At 39.1% G+C, this 19179-nt stretch overlaps 1 protein-coding gene across 9 annotated transcripts in view; it reads right to left on the bottom strand.

Moving 5' to 3' along the window:
* Dmxl2 (Dmx like 2) overlaps positions 1–19179 on the bottom strand; it is a 121583-nt gene that overhangs the window by 78452 nt on the left and 23952 nt on the right. For all 9 annotated transcript variants that reach the window (XM_050119419.1, XM_050119416.1, XM_050119410.1 and 6 more), the window contains exons 7-8: positions 5178–5356; positions 1451–1634 (exon numbers count right to left, since the gene is read on the bottom strand). In XM_050119419.1, the coding sequence (XP_049975376.1) occupies positions 1451–1634; positions 5178–5356 (363 nt within the window). The remainder of the gene's footprint in view (positions 1–1450; positions 1635–5177; positions 5357–19179) is intronic.

The raw sequence follows: 19179 nt of genomic DNA, 5'->3' as shown, positions 1-19179 counted from the left end.
CATATGTTTTACTAAAAAGAAATGTATGAAGCATCAGAGAAGGCACAAAGACGGCCATCAGATGTTTATGTATAATTTTAAGATAAAACATGCTATATAAATATATACTAGTAAGCACTAGCTAATATTTCAGTACTTTCTCCCATTAAATTTCTATATAAAACCAAAACGGTAATTTAAACTATTCTGACTTGCTTTAAATTCATTTAAGTTTTGGCCATTTTTTTTAAAAAAAAGTATGATTAGTTCTCAATCATAAACAATAAACTTAAGTTACTAGAGCCTGCCTGTTTCACATAAATTCAGAGTACCATGTTCGCAGCCATTAAACTACATAACACACAAGCATAACTCATAATGAAAGTGATGTGTGTAGCATGCAGAAAACAAGCTATGAAATATGCCATGCAATATGATCTTAATCATACAAAGAAAATTTATACATATATACATGACTGTAAAAGTTGGATTATAAATTCTATTATCTCCCCCCCTTCTTAACATGGTTTTAGATTAAGCCATCTTGGGCTGGAGAGATGGCTCAACAGTTAAAGAGTACTATCTGCTCTTCCAGAGGACCCAGATTCAATTCCCAGCACCCACATGTTGGCTCACAATCATCTGACTCCAGTTTCAGCACATCTGAGAACTTCCTCTTCTGAATCTCCACAAGGGTACCAGACATTCACGTACATACATGCAGGCAAAACACTCATACACATAAAATATTAGGTAAATAAATATTTAGAATAAGGGTTGCTTTCTTGTACAATAAAAACAGTTGTAAGCATATTTACTATATAAAATGTCTTTGAATGCTATATATGCCTCATTCATTCCTTTTGCACATTAGTTAATATAATAAGCAATTTCTCATAAAGATTTTGTTCTTTATCTTATNTATTCTGAGACAGAATCTCATGTAGTCCAGCATATTTTCTGTTAGCTGCTTTTTGTTCTTGTTATACAGTTGGGTTTTGTTTTTTATTTTTCAGACAGTCTTACTCTGGCATTAAATTTTCAACCCTGCCTCTGCCTCTCAGGTGGTGGAATTACAGGCACGCAACACCAAATCCAGGTCTACCACATAGAGCTTCTCTGCCTAACATCTTAATAAATAGTCATCATTATTCCTAAGGAACAAAAATGAAATAAAAACAAAGCATTTAGAATTAATTTCAATGACTTTTACATATTTTACTAGTTAAAGCTAAGTACTCCTACAGATTTTGACATTTGACCTGTAAAATGGAAACATCAGATTTGTTACTTATCTAGACTAGATGCCTAAAATCATCACTAACTATATGCAGCTTCATAACAGCACACACTGAGTAATCCCACAAGCATAAAGTAAAAATTCACTACTAACTTCACCACATGTTCATGTACACCATACTCAGCAAAACAAATTTTCAAAATGTTTTTACCACTTTACATATTATAATACCTCAAGAGCATGTTGGATTCTGTCTTTGTGTTTTCCAGCATGAGAAAGGTTGCTGGCGACGCTGGAGGTAGTGGTCTCACAAATCTGCTCACCCAAAAGACAGTCTTCTGGTAACAGCGTTTCTGCCCAGAGCCGACACACACCATCATGGCATGATGTCAGTAAGACATTACAGACAGAACCCCTAACAGCAAAGAGAAACATACAACGCTGAGCATCAATGTCATTCATGGACTAAAAGCTGTAATATTGGCTATTCATGTCCACGACTGCATTAATATAAAATACCATATGAAAAAAGTAACTTGAAGGGCTTGAAGTTGTTTCCCAAGACACTGTAAGAACTGGGAAATGGCCTTGATAATTGCTGTAGCAATTTCTGCTTGACTACACAAATGCTAAAAAAAAAAAAAAAAAAAAAAAAAAAAAAAAAAAAAAAAAAAAAAAAAAAAAAAAAAGGATCTAGAGGACATTAGCATCTTCTAAACAAATAGAAGAAAACCTAACTGCTCTAAGTTAGAGAGGGCTCATAATAAAAGTCACTAATTATAGCTATTTAGTTTATGGCAGTAGTTCCATTTCTGACATCCTGACAATTCAAAGTCATAAATAGGCAAACAAATAAGCCCCTTCTTAATGCAACTGTAAGAAGGCTATCATTACAAACTGTCAATCAAAGTTATTAACTTAAAGGTGTAACATCAAACACCATGAATACATTAAATGCTTATTATAAAAGAACAAAGAAATCCTCTTCCCATCCTTGTTCTGCCCTCCCCCGACTTGTGCACGTGCATGCATGTGTTATGTGTGTGTCTGTCTGAATGTCTGTTTCTGTTTGGGCTAGATCCAGGACCTTGGGCACAGCAGGCAAATGCCTCTACAAACTAAATTATAGCCTCTTTATAAAAACTGCTTATGTAAGCCGGGGCGGTGGTGGCACACGCCTTTAATCCCAGCACTCAGGAGGCAGAGGCAAGTAGTTCCAGGACTACTGGGAAACCCATCTCAAAAAAAAAAAAAAAATTGCTTATGGAGCTGGAAAGATTACTCAGCCGTTAAAGAGTCCTTGCTTCTGGTTAAAGCAGACCAGCATTCAATCCCAGCACCCACATGGCAGTTCACAACCACCCATAACCCTTGTTCCAGGGGTTCCAATGTCTTCTGGCGGGGTGTGGTGTACATACACACATTTAGGCAAACATATATACACATAAAAAATAAATAGATTTTGGGACCGAAAAAAAATGTCTTGATGGCAAAGGGCACTTGCAGCAGTACTTCCACAGACCAAGGTTCAGTCCCAACACCCAAATAATGGCTCAAAACTATTTGTAACTCCAATTCGAGGGGATCTGACACGCTCTTTGGCCTCTCTAGGCACTGCAAGCATGTGATGTACAGACATGTGTACAGGCAAAATACACACACACATAAAATAAAAAATATTAATAATTAAGTACTTTAAAAAACTGCTTACACAGAATCCAACTTAGTCAAAAGTTTAAAAATTATTTCTCAAATGTTTACAATAGATTAAAATGAACCTTTTTAAATGCAAATGTAAGCTGTCTTATTAGTTATTGTAACTACCACATATCTGTACAGAGGGCAACAAAGATTCAAAATGAGATGCTCCTTTAGCAAGGCTGTGGACTTCAGTCTTTGGCATTCTAGAATTCAGGATTCAGTATCTTTTGAATGAACCAAATAAACCTTTCATTTGGACTCCAAAGACAGATGAGTTCCCCATGTTACTCCATATAATGTGCCATTTCTATCATCATTGCTCTGAGATACTTTTAGCAAATGAATAAGCCTTCCTAAGCAAGCTTCTCAGCAGCCAACTGTGTTCTTCAATTTCTACATACAATATGGAAATTGCCTGTATGTGCTGTTTGCAGTTTATTTAATCTTTTGAATACCTTTAAGAGATATCATAACAATGAGGGAAATTTTACATAATTAAACCTCCAAACAGATGGTTCCAAAACTGAGGACTCAGCCAATTGCGTATTAAAAAATATTTTTTGGAAAAAAATGCATCTACACTGAAAATTTACAGGCCTTTTCATGTTATTTTCCCTCTACCAATAAAAGTAAAAGAAAAAAGAAATTACAAAGCATCTATGCTATAAGAGTTATTGTAGGGGTAGGGAAAGAGGAGAGTGGGAGAAAGAAGGGAGAAGGGGAGGGCTGGGGAGAGCTTGGGGGAGTGGGATGGTTAAAATGGAAGGACAGATATGGAAGCAGGGAAGAAGATATTTTGATTAAGGGAGCCATTTTGTGGTTGGCAAGAGGCGTGGCTCCAGAGGGGTTCCCAGGTGTCCACAGGGATGTCCCCAGCGAGGACCCTGGGCAGTGGAGGAGAGGGTGCCTGAACTGGCCTTGTCCCGTAGTCAGACTATCTTGACTATCACCATAGAACCTTCATCCGGCGACATAGGCAGATACAGACAGAGACCCACATCGGAGCAATGGACTGAGCTCCCAAGGTCCAGTTGAAGAGCAGAAGGAAGGAGAATATGAGCAAGGAAGTCAGGACCGCAAGGGGTTGATCCACCCACTGAGACAGTGTGCCTGATCTAATGGGAGCTCACCAAAGCCAGCTGGACTGGGACTGAATGAGCATGTGATCAAACTGGATCCTCTGAATGTGGCTGACAATTGGGGCCGACTGAGAAGCCAATGATAATGGCACTGGGATTTGTCTCTACTGCATGTACTGGCTGTTTGGGATCCTAGTCTATTTAGAAGCATACCTTCCTAAGCCTGGATGAAGTGGGGAGGGCCTTGGACTTCCCACAGGGCAGGGTACCCTGCCCTCTCTTAGGACTGGAGGGGGAGGGAGGGAGAGTGAGTGGGGGAGCGGGAGGGAAATGGGAGGAGAGGAAGAGGTGGAAATTTTGAATGGTATTATTTATAAAGCAATTAAAAAAAGTTATTGTAAATAATCCAGAGAAGTACATGGGAAGATATGTGTAGGTTACATGTAAATAATGTACCATTTTATATAAAGGACTTGAGCATCTGCAGATTTTAATATATTTGGGAAGTCTCAGAACCAGTGCTTCACAGTTATAAAAAAGTGACTAATTAATCAAAACAATAAATACTTCAGCCACATATGTTCTAGCTCTAGTTAGCACGACACCATCTCAACACACACGCAAATACACATACATGCAATATGAACATTAAGGAAAGTGGGCTATTTATGTCAACAAAACCCTTTGCTAAAAGCTCTGAGAAGGTCCTACAGGTAACCCTAGAATCAGAAAGGCGCAACCTACCCAGTTTATTCATTATATATCATAATCTCACAACCATGCACTTTATTAATGAGTTTGTTCCTTTTCCTCAATGTGTACTTTCCAATTTACTAGCAAAAATATCCTTTTCAGAATCTTCTACCACTAATATTACTACTCACAACAGCAGTTCATGTTGCCTGGGCAAATACTATGGGCTATGGCCTTCATGTCCACAAGCACATCTGCCTTACTGCTCTCTGAGATGGTATTACTACCCTCATTCAACAGCGAAAAACTGAGAAAGAACTGAAGAAATCTATTCACAAGCTCACAGCAGTAGACCCTGAATCCAGACAGCTTCATTTCAGTCTATACTGTTAATCACTACATACCAGTACAGTGAAGATTGCATTTTCACTATCCTACAAACATAAAAAAATACAAGTTAGTATTTTATGAAACATGTATCCAACCTGGGCATATACTTGCTAGTTTTACGCCATGAGAAACCTGTCACTGCTCGAGGATGTGCCAAGTAAACAAAGGAAAACTGAGTAGATGCCTGTCTCCTTTTCACTTCATGGTGATCCTGAGGTATGATTGAAGACTTCCAGCCAGTCATAGGGTACCATACTTTCAGAAGACAGTCATCCTGCAAAAGACAGAGCCATGTAAAACTAATTTGTAATGTGGTAGTGTGAGTTTTAAAACAAGAAAATCTTTAAAACACAATATGTAAACAACATATTACAAAACAAAAACTAAAATAATATTCTATTACTTTAAAAAATAAATGGCCAGGGGTGGTCACACATGCCTTTAATCCCAGCACTCGGGAGGCAGATGCAGAGAATCTCTATGAATTAAAGGTCATCCTGGTCTACAAGAGCTAGTTCCAGGAAGGACAGGCTCCAAAGCTACAGAGAAACCCTGTTTCAAAAAAAAAAAAAAAAAAGAAAGAAAAAGAAAAAAGGGGAGGGAGACTTATTCCTCATCAGTCTTCTGTGTATACTGGCATTTTTCAAGCAGAGACTAATGCTAAATTAAGATCTGCAGATGCCTGGAGGGCAGAAACTAGTCCATTGGACATAAGGAAGGATAAAAAAGATGATGAAGGGGCTGGAGAGATGGCTCAGTGGTTAAGAGCATTGCCTGCTCTTCCAAAGGTCCTGAGTTCAATTCCCGGCAACCACATGGTGGCTCACAAACATCTGTAAAGAGGTCTGGTGCCCTCTTCCGGCCTGCAGGCATACACACAGAATATTGTATACACAATAAATAAATAAAATAAAATAAATGATGAATTATCTATCAGTCACTGTCATTCTTTCCTGTTTTAAAGTATCTGTAAGGGTGAAACTCATCTTTTTTTTTTAATTTAATTTATTTATTATGTATACGGCATTCTGCCTGCATGTATCCCTGCAGGCCAGAAGAGGGCACCAAATCTCATTACAGATGGTTGTGAGCCACCATGTGGTTGCTGGAAATTGAACTCAGGACCTTTGGAAGAACAAGCAAAACTCTTAACTACTGAGCCATCTCTCCAGCCCAAAACTCATCTTAAATACAGATTATTTCCTACTCTAAATTAAAAATCAGCAAATCTTTTCTACAGGGACAAATAGATGAGAGCAAGCTTCATAAATCACATAGATATATGGCTAAGATTATTCTTTGTAAACACAAAGTGTTTTCTTTATAATATACTTTTTTTACTTAATGTTTTTCTTTACTTTCCTTTTTACAACTCTTTAAAACGCACGCACACATAAAATAAAAAATAAAGAAAAAAATTAAAGATTAAAGACAAGGGCTGGAGAGTTGGCCCAGCAGTTAAGAGCACTTGTTGCTCTTACAGGGGGCCTGAGTTCAATTCCCAGCACCCACATGGCAGTTCACAACCATCTGTAACTCCAGTTTTAAGAGATCCAATACCTTCTTCTGACCTCTATGGGCACCAGGCATGCAGGTGGTACAAATATATACATTCAGACAAAAAACTCATAAAATAAAATAAATCTTGAAAAGAAAAGCTTGGTCTGCATTCCTGGCCCAGCCACAGAAGAAGCAAAATTTGACTGCCTCACTGAAAAAGGTACTGAACCATGTTACTAACATAGACAAGAATAATGGGATAATATAAGTTATAAGAGTTAGTAAGAGCAGGGCGGTGGTGGCACTCGCCTTTAATCACAACACTTGGGAGGCAGAGGCAGGTGGATCTCTGTGAGTTCGAGGCCAGCCTAGTCTACAAGAGCTAGTTCCAGGACAAGCTTCAAAGCTATAGAGAAACCCTGACTCAAAAAAACCAAAAGAGAGAGAGAGAGTTAGTAAGAAGCCTGAGCTAATGGGCCAATCAGTTTATAGTTAAAAAAATAAAATAAATAAATAAAATAAATCTTAAAAATTTTTAAAAAATAACAATGTGAAAACATCACAAAACAAGCCAAGTGATGGTGGTATACTTTTAACCCCATCACTCATTCAGGAGGCAAAAGCAGGTGAATAACTGTGATTTCGACTCTAGTTTGGTCTACAGAGCAACAACACAGAAAAAACCCTGTCTCAAAAGGAAAAAAAAAAACACAAAAAACAAAAAACAAACAAACTAAACAAACAAAAACCCACCACCAACAACAACAAAAAAAAATAAAACAAGCAGTAAATAAAGAAAATTGTGAAAATCATTTCCATTCTTATAGTACTTGCAAGTATGACAACAGCACTTATTTTGTCATATGTTTGTGCATGTGTGCGTGGTGGTTTTGAGTGTGTGTGTGTGTGTGTTAAATCCACACTGAGTATGCATGTGCATGCACCTATGTACAGACACGTGGAGGCAGAAGAGGACCCCAAAGGACTCAGGTACCTTCCTCTATCGTTCTGTACTTTATCACCTTGAAGCAGGTCTCTCATTAAATGGGAAGCCCACCATTCTGGCTTGTATGGCTGGTCAGCAAGCTCTTGGGACACACCTGTCTCCTCCCACAAAATGCTGGGATCACAGGCTCATGCAGCCACACCCACCTTTTCATGTGAGCTCAGGTTAAGTAAGAAGAATGCATGGGTCTTTAAATTTCATTGAAAGATGCAGTTAAATATATACTTACTTAAATTATCTCAGTAAGTTAATTTTAAAAGGAAAAAAGATGACAAGATTCATATATTCATTTTTACCAACAGAATTAAAATGAGAACTATTTAATGTTCACTAAGAGTTGTCTGAGGTAGGGATATAGCTCTGTGATAACAGTATCTGCCTAACTGATGTAAGACCTTGGGTACCATCCCAAACACAAAACAAAATAATTTTTTTAAAAAAATTTGTGTGGCTAAGTTAAATTATAATAGATGAAAAATTACAGTACCCTTAAAAAAGACTTTAAAATCAGTCATGGTAACACACACACACACACACACACACACACACACACACACACACAGAGTCCAGCACTGGGAAGACTAAGTCTGGATGAATTAGAGACTAGCTTGGATTACATACTAGGAGACTGTTATAAAAGAAAAGATCTAATCAAGTACCTTATGAGTAGAAATGGCTCATGAATAAATAAGATTTTATTTAAGTTCAGATAAAAATTCCAAATATCTTTAAGCCCAAGAAAAATTTAATTCCACATTTATAAGAAATGGATTATCAGCAAAAGTATCCAATAACATTCAAAATCTGGAAAGTAATTGGATGGGAGCCCCATGAGAGATGATCTGAAGTCCTGTCAGCATGTGCTGCAGAGGAGTAGGAAGTGCTCTTTTCTCTGGGACATCCATGAATCCCCATCCATTCATCAAGCACAGAAACCCAGCTTTATCAACAGAACAGATGGGCAGTAGGGACAAAAACTGCCCAGCCTTCCAAAGTCAATTTCTGTTCTTTTTCTCAAGAGAATCTTAATTAATACTTCATCTTTTCAAAAACCTGAGGAATAATCATTTTAAATTCTGACACATTTGCTAACTAACCTTCAAAGGATATTTACCAATAAAATAATTTTATAATTCCATAAAAATAATTAACAGTTCTCTGGAGAACTGAAATATGATTAAACAAGAAAAAGTCTCAGCAAATCTGCTAAGGCTGTGTGCAATAAAAATTCAAAGACAGAGATATTTTGTTTTTGAATATATAACCAAAGTGGAGAACCTTGAGGAGCTTTAGTCTTGTGAATTATCCCTACACAAAGGACAAAAGCATCTTTCAGATTCATTAATGATGAGAATTCAAAAAGACATTCAATAATGAATCTGATTATCATACACAGGTTTTTAGCAAACTGTACAGTGCTAAGTGGGAAAGCCTAGAGGCATGGCCATGTCACCCCAGCTACAGGCAAAGATAAGGCTGGAAGATCAGAAGTTCAACCCCAGCTTTAGCAACTAAGACCTTGTCTCAAGACAATTTTTTTAAATTTTTTATTACATCTTATCATTTATTTGTGTGTATATGTGTTCAAATGTGCCTGTGAGTGGGCACACATATACACCATAGCAAGCAAGTGGAAAACAAAGGACAACTTATGGAAGTTCGTTTTCTCCTTCATCCACATAGGTCCCAGGAATCAAATTCAAGTTGTCAGCCTTGGTGGCAAATGCCCTTACCTGTCAAACCATCTCTCTGAATCTCAAAAATATCTTTAAATGGGGAAAGGGCTGAGGATATACTTCAGTGGTAGGATTACCTTGCATGTACAAAGTCCTAGGTTCAGTGCCCAATGCCGTAAGTAAAATACAGTGCCAATAACTCTGTCAAAAGACTGTATACCCAACCTGGTATGGTGGCATAGACCCAGGTCTATGTGGAGGTGGAGGGACCAGGAATCAAGGTCATCCTCAGTTACACCTGAGTTTGAGGCCTGTCTGAGCTATGTCAGACCTTGTCTCAAAAAATAAAAACGAATGCTGGGTGGTGGTGGCGCACACCTTTGATCCCAGCACTCGGGAGGCAGAGGCCGGTGAATATATATGTATGAGTATGAGGCCAGTCTGGTCTAAAGAGCGAGTTCCAGGACAGGCTCCAAAGCTACAAAGAAACTGTCTTGAAAAACCAACGAAGGTAAAAAAATAAAAACGTATCACCAGGAATGGTCATGTACAACTTTAATCTCAGCACTCAAGAAGTAGAGGCAAAGAGATATTTGAGAGTTAAAGGCCAACTGGTCTACACAATTAATTAACTTAAAAAAAAAACCCTACAGGACTCAGCGGCCTACACACACTCAACAAAGTGCTCTGCCACTGAGTGACACCCCAACTCAAATGTACCATTCTTGATTCATCTGCTATACAATTTTAATATTTCAGAAGCAGTAATCATTACATTTGATTATCTCCATATACATTATCAAGAAGCCAACTTTCTGCCAGGTATGGTGTCAAGCACCTTTAATTTCAGCCCTTGGGAGGCTGAGGCAAATGGATCTCGATGAGTTCTATTCTTAGGACTCACATGACAGAAGTAGAGAATCAATTCCAAAAACTTGTCCTCTGCATACACTGGCACACACATGAGCTCCCCAACCAACCCCAATATACATACAAAAATAAGTAAATTTAAGAAAAAAATCTGAATTATACTATTTTTCAAATTATTTTTTCTATGATTTTCCTTTATTAACTCATTCTTTTTTTGTTGTTTTTTTTTTTTTTTTTTTTTTTTTTGGTTTTTTGAGACAGGGTTTCCCTGTGTAACAGTCCTAGCTGTCCTGGAACTAGCTCTTGTAGGCCAAGCTGGCCTCGAACTCACAGGGATTCACCTGCCTCTGCTTCCCAAGTGCTGGGATTAAAGGTGTGTGCCACCACGACCCAGCTTAACTCATCCTTTTGAATTGTTATTTTTAATTCTCTATGAATCTCTATGTCTTATACAGAAAATAATACCTTTTTATTATTCTTAAGTGACTAAACATGCTTGTCAAACTCTCCAGGATTTTGTTTCTTCAATCTAGTTTCGGCATTTTTCCTCCCAGTGTACTGCTCTGGCTGTATCATTTGTTCAGCCGTGACTCTCATTTCCTCTGACCACCTGCTTGCCACTTAGGGAACTGTTTGGATATTTTGACTATTTGGGAGTGGAGAGAGAAGAAGCCCATCTGGCAAAGGGCTTTGGGCAGCCTGAGGATCTGGGGGTGACCTCATCCAAAAGCCAGAAGAAAGCTATCCCTTCAGTCAGGCAGCTGCAAAGAAATCAAGTCTGCCTACTGGCTACCGGTGTGAGCCTGGAAGCTGATTCTCCCTAGTTAGGCCTCCAGGTGAGAACCCAGAGCCATTCACACCCCTCATCAGAGCACCCAGCCATCCCACGCCAAGATTCCTAATCCAAAGAGATGAGGTAATAATGTGTGGCGGTAGCTGCTGCATGTGTAGTGATTTGTTACACAGTAAAAGAAAGCAAATAAAGACTCTTAATGATAAATATTATGGACAAAATTAAGGCAGACAAAGGGAACGAAGAATATATTGGAAGGTGGGGTACTACTTATAAAGGGTTGCTTAAAGAAACCTTGCTGAAAAAGTGACATCACAAGTAAAAGGGAAAAGCCATGTAAACATCTGGGAATAGAAGGCTGAGAGCACAAGTACAGCAACGCTATGTGTGCAGATGTCTTCCTATGGATGAACAATGAAGCTGGAGTCTGGTCTACATGGGACAAAATAACAGGAAATACGACTGTAGGAATGACCACTGGACCTAAATAGTACAGTTGTATGTGGGCCATTATAAAGAAAGCCTCTGGCTTTTCAGAATGAAAAGGAAAGCTTACAAATAATCTGATATCATTATATATTTTTTCTTTCTTTCTTTTTCTTAATACCAGGGAGTGTTGAGACAGGGTCGCACTATGTAGCTCAGGATGACCTGATGGAGGCAATCAAGAAGAGCACAAGATTTATCTGGGTGGGCTCACTGTAGCTTTAAAAAGCTAGTGAGTAGACTATGAATATATCTTAAAGGAGAGTCACAAGGATAATAACATGGGTGCAGATGAAGGGATCAAGGGAGTTTGGCAGGATAGACAGAAACTTCTCATCAGCATCTAAAAGATAGCATCTGAAAACTAAGAGAACAAGCAAAGTTAGAGGAACGGTCCACAAAATGAACCTAGGTACTCTTGAGAGAGAGGCAAAAGGACTAGAAAACCATCCTCAGCTACACAGGAAATCAACTTGAGATCCATGGGACCTTGTGTCAAAAAAAAATGCCCCTCAAAGTTGCAGAAATAAAATATAAAAACTAAAGGCCAATCAGAATTACAGAGGACAGCTACTTCTAAGGCAGTGAAGACAATGCACAATACTACAATGTAGATTCATGTGCTATAAACTTATCAGACCCACTGCAAGGACACAGTGAGTCCTAAGATAAAGCCCTAACTGTGGGTGCCAACAGCTGCGGTGCAAGTTCATCAACTGAAATAAACGTCCCACTCCGTAGGAGAATGTGGACAGTAGGGGAAGATGTGCATGCTGAGATTTCTCTGTACTTGCCTCAGTTTTCTTGTAAGTTCAAAGCACTCTTTTAAAAGTAAGGCTTTAAAAAAAGAAGTAACTAATTGTGCTGATTCATGCTTATAGGTTAAGTAAGAATTAACCACAGGATTCAGCAACAGGAAGTCTCTGATGACAATTAGGGAGGTGCTGGTGAGTGGACTCAACTGAAAATGAAGAAAAAAAAAAAACCATGTAGACAATGAGTAAAAAAAAAAACACTTTCTCAGTTCCATGAGGACAGGGAAACACTGAGACTAAGCAGTGTCTCTGTTATCCTGCTTACTGAAATGAACTCTAAGCCATTTTCCTGACAGCTACAATAAAATGAGGAAAGTTTGTATTGAGAATAAGCATCCTCCTGGCTCAGCCTCCCCACCATTAGGATTAATACTAGCAAGATTAGGAGTAATACCTCCATGCCAGGCTTAAATTAAATGAGCTGATTTTTTTCATTACAGGGTCTCACTATGTAGCCATGACTGGACTAAGGGAGAACTCACTGGGTAGACCAGGCTAGCTCTACCTCAAGGTATCTACATGCCTGTCTCTGCCTCTTGAATGCTGGGATATAATGGCATGCACCACCATGCCTAGCAAATGAGATGGAGAGGACTTGCTTCACTAAATATCAAAACTTGTTTTAAAAACATAGCAATTAAGACAGTAGTACAAGTAAAAAGAAAGAACTCCCTGTAGAGAGGAACCCAGAAACAGAGACACAGAAATGTAGACATTTGATTTTATGACAAAAGTAGCTCCACAGAGCAAGGGAAAGAGAAACTTTTCAATAAATTATATAGGACCCTTAGATATATAGACAGATAAATAGAAAAAATAAACTACCTTTGTCTAAAGGACTTGGTTATTGGTTCTTTTGCTCTTTTTACTTTTAGCTTTGTGGGGGAGGTGTCACCCAGCTCCCAAATTAATCACACACATAGTCTATTCTTTGTTATAAATGCCCCGCCTTAGCTTTGACTTGTTTCTAGCCAGCTTTTCTTAAATTATCCCATCTATCTTTTGCCTTGGGCTTTTTCCTTTTCTTTCTTCTGCACTCCACTCTTACTCCATGGCTGGCTGTATGGCCCATGATGTCTTCCTCTTCTCTTCTCATTTCTTCTTCCCCTTGCCCTTTTCTCCTTCTTATTTTCTTTGTCTATCAGCCCCACCTATCCTTTCTTCTTCCTTACTATTGTTGTTCAGCTTTTTATTAGACCATCAGTTTAAACAGGCAAATTATCACAGCTTCACAGAGATAAGCAAATGTAACATAAAAAAATGCAAATCTTTGCATCATTAAAAAAATGTTCCACAGCATAAACAAATGTAACACATCTTAAAATAATATTCCACTATAGTCTAGCCATTCACAAAAAAAATCATGAAAATTACTAAATGTCAAATACAAATGTAAAATGCCCAACTTCTAGACCAGGGGTGCTTAGTCTGAGGCACTCTTACCCAAAGATCAAACAGACAAAACTCAATGTAATTTGGCTATTGACCTAGCACCTGTACCCATCAGGCCTTAGCACTCTGCTATGTGAGTTTCAACTGAAAACATCTACCTATATCTCTATTTCTGAAGTTTCCCTGCAGTTGGCCGAGTGCTAAGAAGCAATACTCTATCCTTGCTAGTCCTCAGTCAATTACTGATGTGTTAAAAAAATATCTATTAAGACATGAATTTGGGTGGGCAAGGAGGTAGAAAGGATCTGGAAAGAGTTAAGGAAGGAGGAAAAATATGATCAAAATATACTGTATGAAAAATTTTAAATAATTTTGAAGACTATGTATACAGAATACAATATACAAAGATAAGGCTGACTCTCAGGGTACCCAGGGACTTGAGTCGGTGAATACACTTAAGGGCACAATGCCATGCTCCGCGAGTATCTACCTCAATGCAGTGTATTTTATCTGATCTTTCCCATGTGAGGACTTGCCAACTGTCAAGGTGGCAATCTCTAGAATGACCTGGGAGATGGGCCTCAGGGAATGCCTGTGGAAGAGTAACTGGACTGTATTAAGTGAGGTGCAACACCTGCCCACTGTGGGCAGAAATATTCCCTGGCTAGGATCCCAGAGTACATTAAATGAAGAAAGGGAGCTGAGAAGCAGCGTGCATTTATTCCTCTCTGCTTCTTAACAAAAGGTACAATATGACCTGTCATTGCAAGCTTCTGCCACTGTAATAGCATCACTATGATGGCCTGTAACTCTAACTGCAGCCCAAACTAACCTTCTTCTTCCCTAAAGTTGCTATATCAGAGTAGTTTATCACAGCAGCAGTAAAGAGACTAAGACGGCTCCCATATTAACTACATATATGTGAATCCTCATCTCAATGTGTACTTCTAGAGACACAAAAAAAGTAAAACCCAAGAAGAAGAAAATCACTCCTCCATTTTCACAACTGTTTTTTGAAGGAATGCTTCAAAGGAAAGCAGTGTTAGCAATCCATGTGATTTTGTCTCCGAGATCACAAATATTCTCATACCACATGAGAGTTGCTGTACATCTCAAAACATTTCCACACATTTTACTTAGAAATCCTTAGTGATGGGAAACAGTGCTAACCTGCACGTGACTGTAATCTTCCTGTCGACAACGTGGTAGTTTTCTTATTATGTTTTTGCAACTCTTGAGCAACTGCCTCTGTGCCAAGCAGTTACTGAACCACAAAACAGTAAAGCTGGATAGTTTGCAACTTGAGATTAACTCAGCTAGTCATGAGTGAATTCAGTGATCTTAGGAAGCCCAAGCTTTTGCCTTGAAAACACAGAATCTTCAATTACAGGTAACACAATTAAATGCAGATTGTCAATATTTTAAATGTTATTAAATGCATTTATTTAAAAGCATGTATACTATCACAAATATACTTTAAATATTTTGAAGCTGTGTTTTAGTGGCTTATTTCCTTTGTAATGTTAAACATCCTATGTTACAGTTTTAAAAATCACCACACTGTGAAGGTTAAAAGGGGCACTTCACTAAATTTCCAAAGGAATTCATTGCAAAAAGTAAAACTTTAAGAAACTCTAACTCCTGAGCATATAGCCAAAGGCATCTAAGTCAGCATAAAACGGACAGACACCTGCACACCCGTGTTTGCTGCAGCACTGTTCACACTGACCAAGGTCTGGAGGCAGCTTATATGTTTGTCAACAGATAAGTGGATAAAGAAAATGTCAAGCATATACATAGTGGTGGGCTTGTTTGTTTTGTTTGTAAATTTTTATTGGGGGGGGAGGTACACTGCTTGAGACAGGGTTCTCACCACATAGCCACAGTTTGTCCTGAACTAATGATCCTCCTGCCTCCACCTTAGCTTCCCAAGTGCTAGGAGTATAAAAATGTGCCAACATAACCTGCCATGAAGCAGTTGGTTTTGTTTTAAGATTATTTTAAGTATGTATGTGTGCCTGCATAAATTTGTCACCACCTGTATGCAGGAGCCCACAGAGGCCAGAAGTAGTCAATGGATGCCCTGATACTGGAGTTGCAAGCAGTTGTAAGCCACCGTGTGGGTACTGGGAACCAAATCCAGGTCCTCTACAACAGCAATATGTGCTTTTCACCTCTGAGCAGATGCCCCAACACCTATAATAGTCCACCATTAAAAAAATAAATAAAATTGTGTGATTTGCAGGAAATGGATGGAAGTGGAACTCCTTTCATGCTAAAGGCAAGTTGTTATCTGGCATGGTGTGAACGTATCTACTGTATGGCCAGTTGCCCAAGGGAAAGAAATGCCAAGAAGTCCCTAAGGCTCAGAACCTAAGGTGATCCACGGGCACACTTCCGTCTATGGAATGCTTACAGTCTTTTTCTCTCCATAAATGTACAATTCCCCCTCTTCATTAAATATCAGATTTTTTTTGGGGGGGGGGTTTCAAGACAGGATTTCTCTGTGTAGTCCTAGATGTCCTAGAACTCACTCTGTAGATCAGGCTGGCCTCAAACTCATAGATATTCAGCTGTCTCTGCCTCCTGAGTGCTGAGATTAAAGGTGTGTGGCATCAACGCCCAGCTTGATTTTGGGTATTTATAAAAACAAACACGTGGATCAATGGAATCAAATTGAAGACCTGATACTAATTAACACACCTATGAACACCTGATTTTTGACAAAGAAGACAAAATTGTACAATGGAAAAAAAAGGAAGCATCTTCAACCAATGGTGCTGGCATAACTGGATGGCAACATGTAGAAGAATGCAAATAGATCCGTATCTATCCCCATGCAGAAAGCTCAAGTCCAAGTAGATGAAAAAACCTCAACATAAATCCAGTTACACTGAATCTCATAGAAGAGAAAGTGGGAAGTAGCCTTGAATGTATTGGTACAGGATACCAATTCCTAAATATAACACCAGTAGCACAGACTCTGAGCATCAATCAATAAATGGGACCTCCTGAAACTGAGAACCTTCTGTAAAGCAAAGGATATGGTCAATAAGACAAAACAGCAGCCTACAGAATAGGAAAAGATCTTTACCAACCCCACATCTGGCAAAGGGTTGATCTCCAGAATATATAAAGAACTCAAGAACTAGACGCCAAAATACCAAATTAATAATCCAATTTAAAAATGGGATATAGATCTAAACAGAATTCTCAACAGAAGAAACTCAAACAGCTAAAAGACATTTAAGGAATTGCTCAACATCCTCAGCCATCAGGGAAATATAAATCAAAACAACTCTGAAATACCATCTTATACCTAGCAGAATGGCTAAGTCAAAACAAAGAAGACAGCTTGTGATGGATAAGATTTGGAATAAGGGGAAACTCCTCCATTGCTGGTAGGAGTGCAAACTTGTACAGCCACTTTAGAAATCATTATGGTGGTCTCTCAGAAAATTGGGAATTAATCTACCTCAAGACTCGGCAATACTACTCTTGGGCATATACCCAAAAGACGTACAATCATGTCACAAGGCCATTTGCTCAACTATGTTCATAGTAGCATTATTTGTAATAGCCAGAACCTAGAAACAACCTAGATGCTCATCAATCAAAGAATGGATAGAGAAAATGTGGCACATTTACACAATGGAGTACTACTTAGCAGGGGGGAACAAAAAACAATGACTTCTTGAAATTTGCAAGCAAATGGATGGAACTAGAAAAAAACCATCCTGAGTCAGGTAACCCAGGCCCAGAAAGATAAACAGGGTATGTACTCACTCATAAGTGGTTATGGGATGTAAAGCAAAGGACAACCAAGCTACAATTCACAACCCCAGAAAAGCTAGGTAAAAAAGAAGACCCTAAGAGGGACACACATGGAGGGTCCCTGAGTCAGAGGCTGCTTGTTTGTTTCCCAGATGCCCAGATCTGAAATAATCACACAGAAACTATATTATTACACTGCTTGGCCTATTAGCTCAGCTTCTTATTGGCTAGCTCTTATATCTTAAATTAACCCATTTCTATTAATCTGTGTACCACCACATGGTGGCCTAATGGTAAGGTTCCATCTTGTGTAGGGCGTCTGTCTCCTGCAGCAGCTAGATGGCTTCTCTTTGATTCCACCTACTCTCTCCTTCTCTATCTGCTTGGAATACCCGACTTGCCCTATTCTGAGCTGCAAGAGGTCCAAAGCAGCTTCTTTATTAACCAATAGTATTCATAGCAAGCATACAGAGGGGAATCTTACATCAGGTCCCAGGGAGGAAAAATAGTTAAAATCTCCTGGGTAAACTGGGGGGCGGGAAGGAGGGAAAGGATGGGGAAATGGGAACATGAGGGACCAAGAAGACCGAGTTGGGGGAAGAACAAAGCAGGAGAGCAACGAAGGAGGTATTATGCGGTAGAAGGAGCCATTATGCGGTAGGGAGAAACCTGGTGTTAGAAAAATTCTCATGAACAGAGAAACCCTGTCTCGAAAAATTCTCATGAATCCACAAGGATGACCCAGTTAATACTCCTAGCAATAGTGGAAAGGATGCCTGAAAGGGCCTTCCCCTTTAATCAGATTAGTGAATAGATTAGTGAATACCCTAATTATCATCATAGAACCTACATCCAGTAACTGATAGAAGCAGATACAGTGACCCACAGTCAAGCACTGGGCTGAGCTCCTGGAGTTCAGCTAAAGAGAGGAAGGAGGGATCATATGAACAAGGGGGGGGGGGGGGGCAAAGACATGATAAGGAAAACCACAGAGACAGCTCACCTGAGCTAGTGGGAGCTCAGGGACTAGGGATTGACAGCTGGGGAACCTGTGTGGAACCACACTAAGCCCTCTGAATGTGAGTGACAGTTACATGGCTTGATCTGTTGTGGGGGACCCTGGCAGTGGCACCAGAACCTATCCCAGGTGCATGAACTGGCTTTTGGGAGCCCATTCCCGATGGTGGGATATCTTGCTCAGCCTATACGGGAAGGAAGGAAGGAAGGGAGACTTGATCCTGCTCTCAAGTTGGTATGCCAGACTTGTTGACTTCTCAAGGAAGACCTTACCAAATTCTGAGGAGTGGATAGGGGATAGAAAAGGGGATGGGGCAAGAGAAGGGGAGGGAGGGGAAACAGGGGTTGGTATGTAAAATAAAAAGTAATTTTTTTAATTAAAAAATGAGAAAAAAAACTCTAAAATCAGGGAAATAATGATCTAATTCTAAACTCTAGTATATTTTAAACCTGAGTTTATGTAGCAAACAACTAGAGGGCACACCCTGGAAGGTTTAAACAGAACTTTAGATTTGGAAGAAGCCACAGCGACTGATTGCTACTTTCTAAGGCAAGTAGATACAATCCCTTCCAGTAGACCTAGATATCCCAATGGGCTTCTAGGGGTTAGAGTTCACTTAAGACCACTCAGTGAATCAAGAGCCTCTGAATTTCCAAATTCTGACACAACCTAAGTTATAACAGCTAACTGCACAAATCTTTCTTAACAAAATCCAAAAGCCAAACTTGGAAACCTTAAAGTCTGATAATATTGGTTTAGGCAAGAAC

Source organism: Alexandromys fortis, unplaced genomic scaffold (assembly GCF_014885135.2).
Source record: "Alexandromys fortis isolate MF-2015 unplaced genomic scaffold, M_Fortis_MF-2015_v1.1 scaffold_167, whole genome shotgun sequence".
Lineage (NCBI taxonomy): Eukaryota > Metazoa > Chordata > Mammalia > Rodentia > Cricetidae > Alexandromys > Alexandromys fortis.
This window is presented reverse-complemented; position numbering and strand designations above follow the sequence as displayed.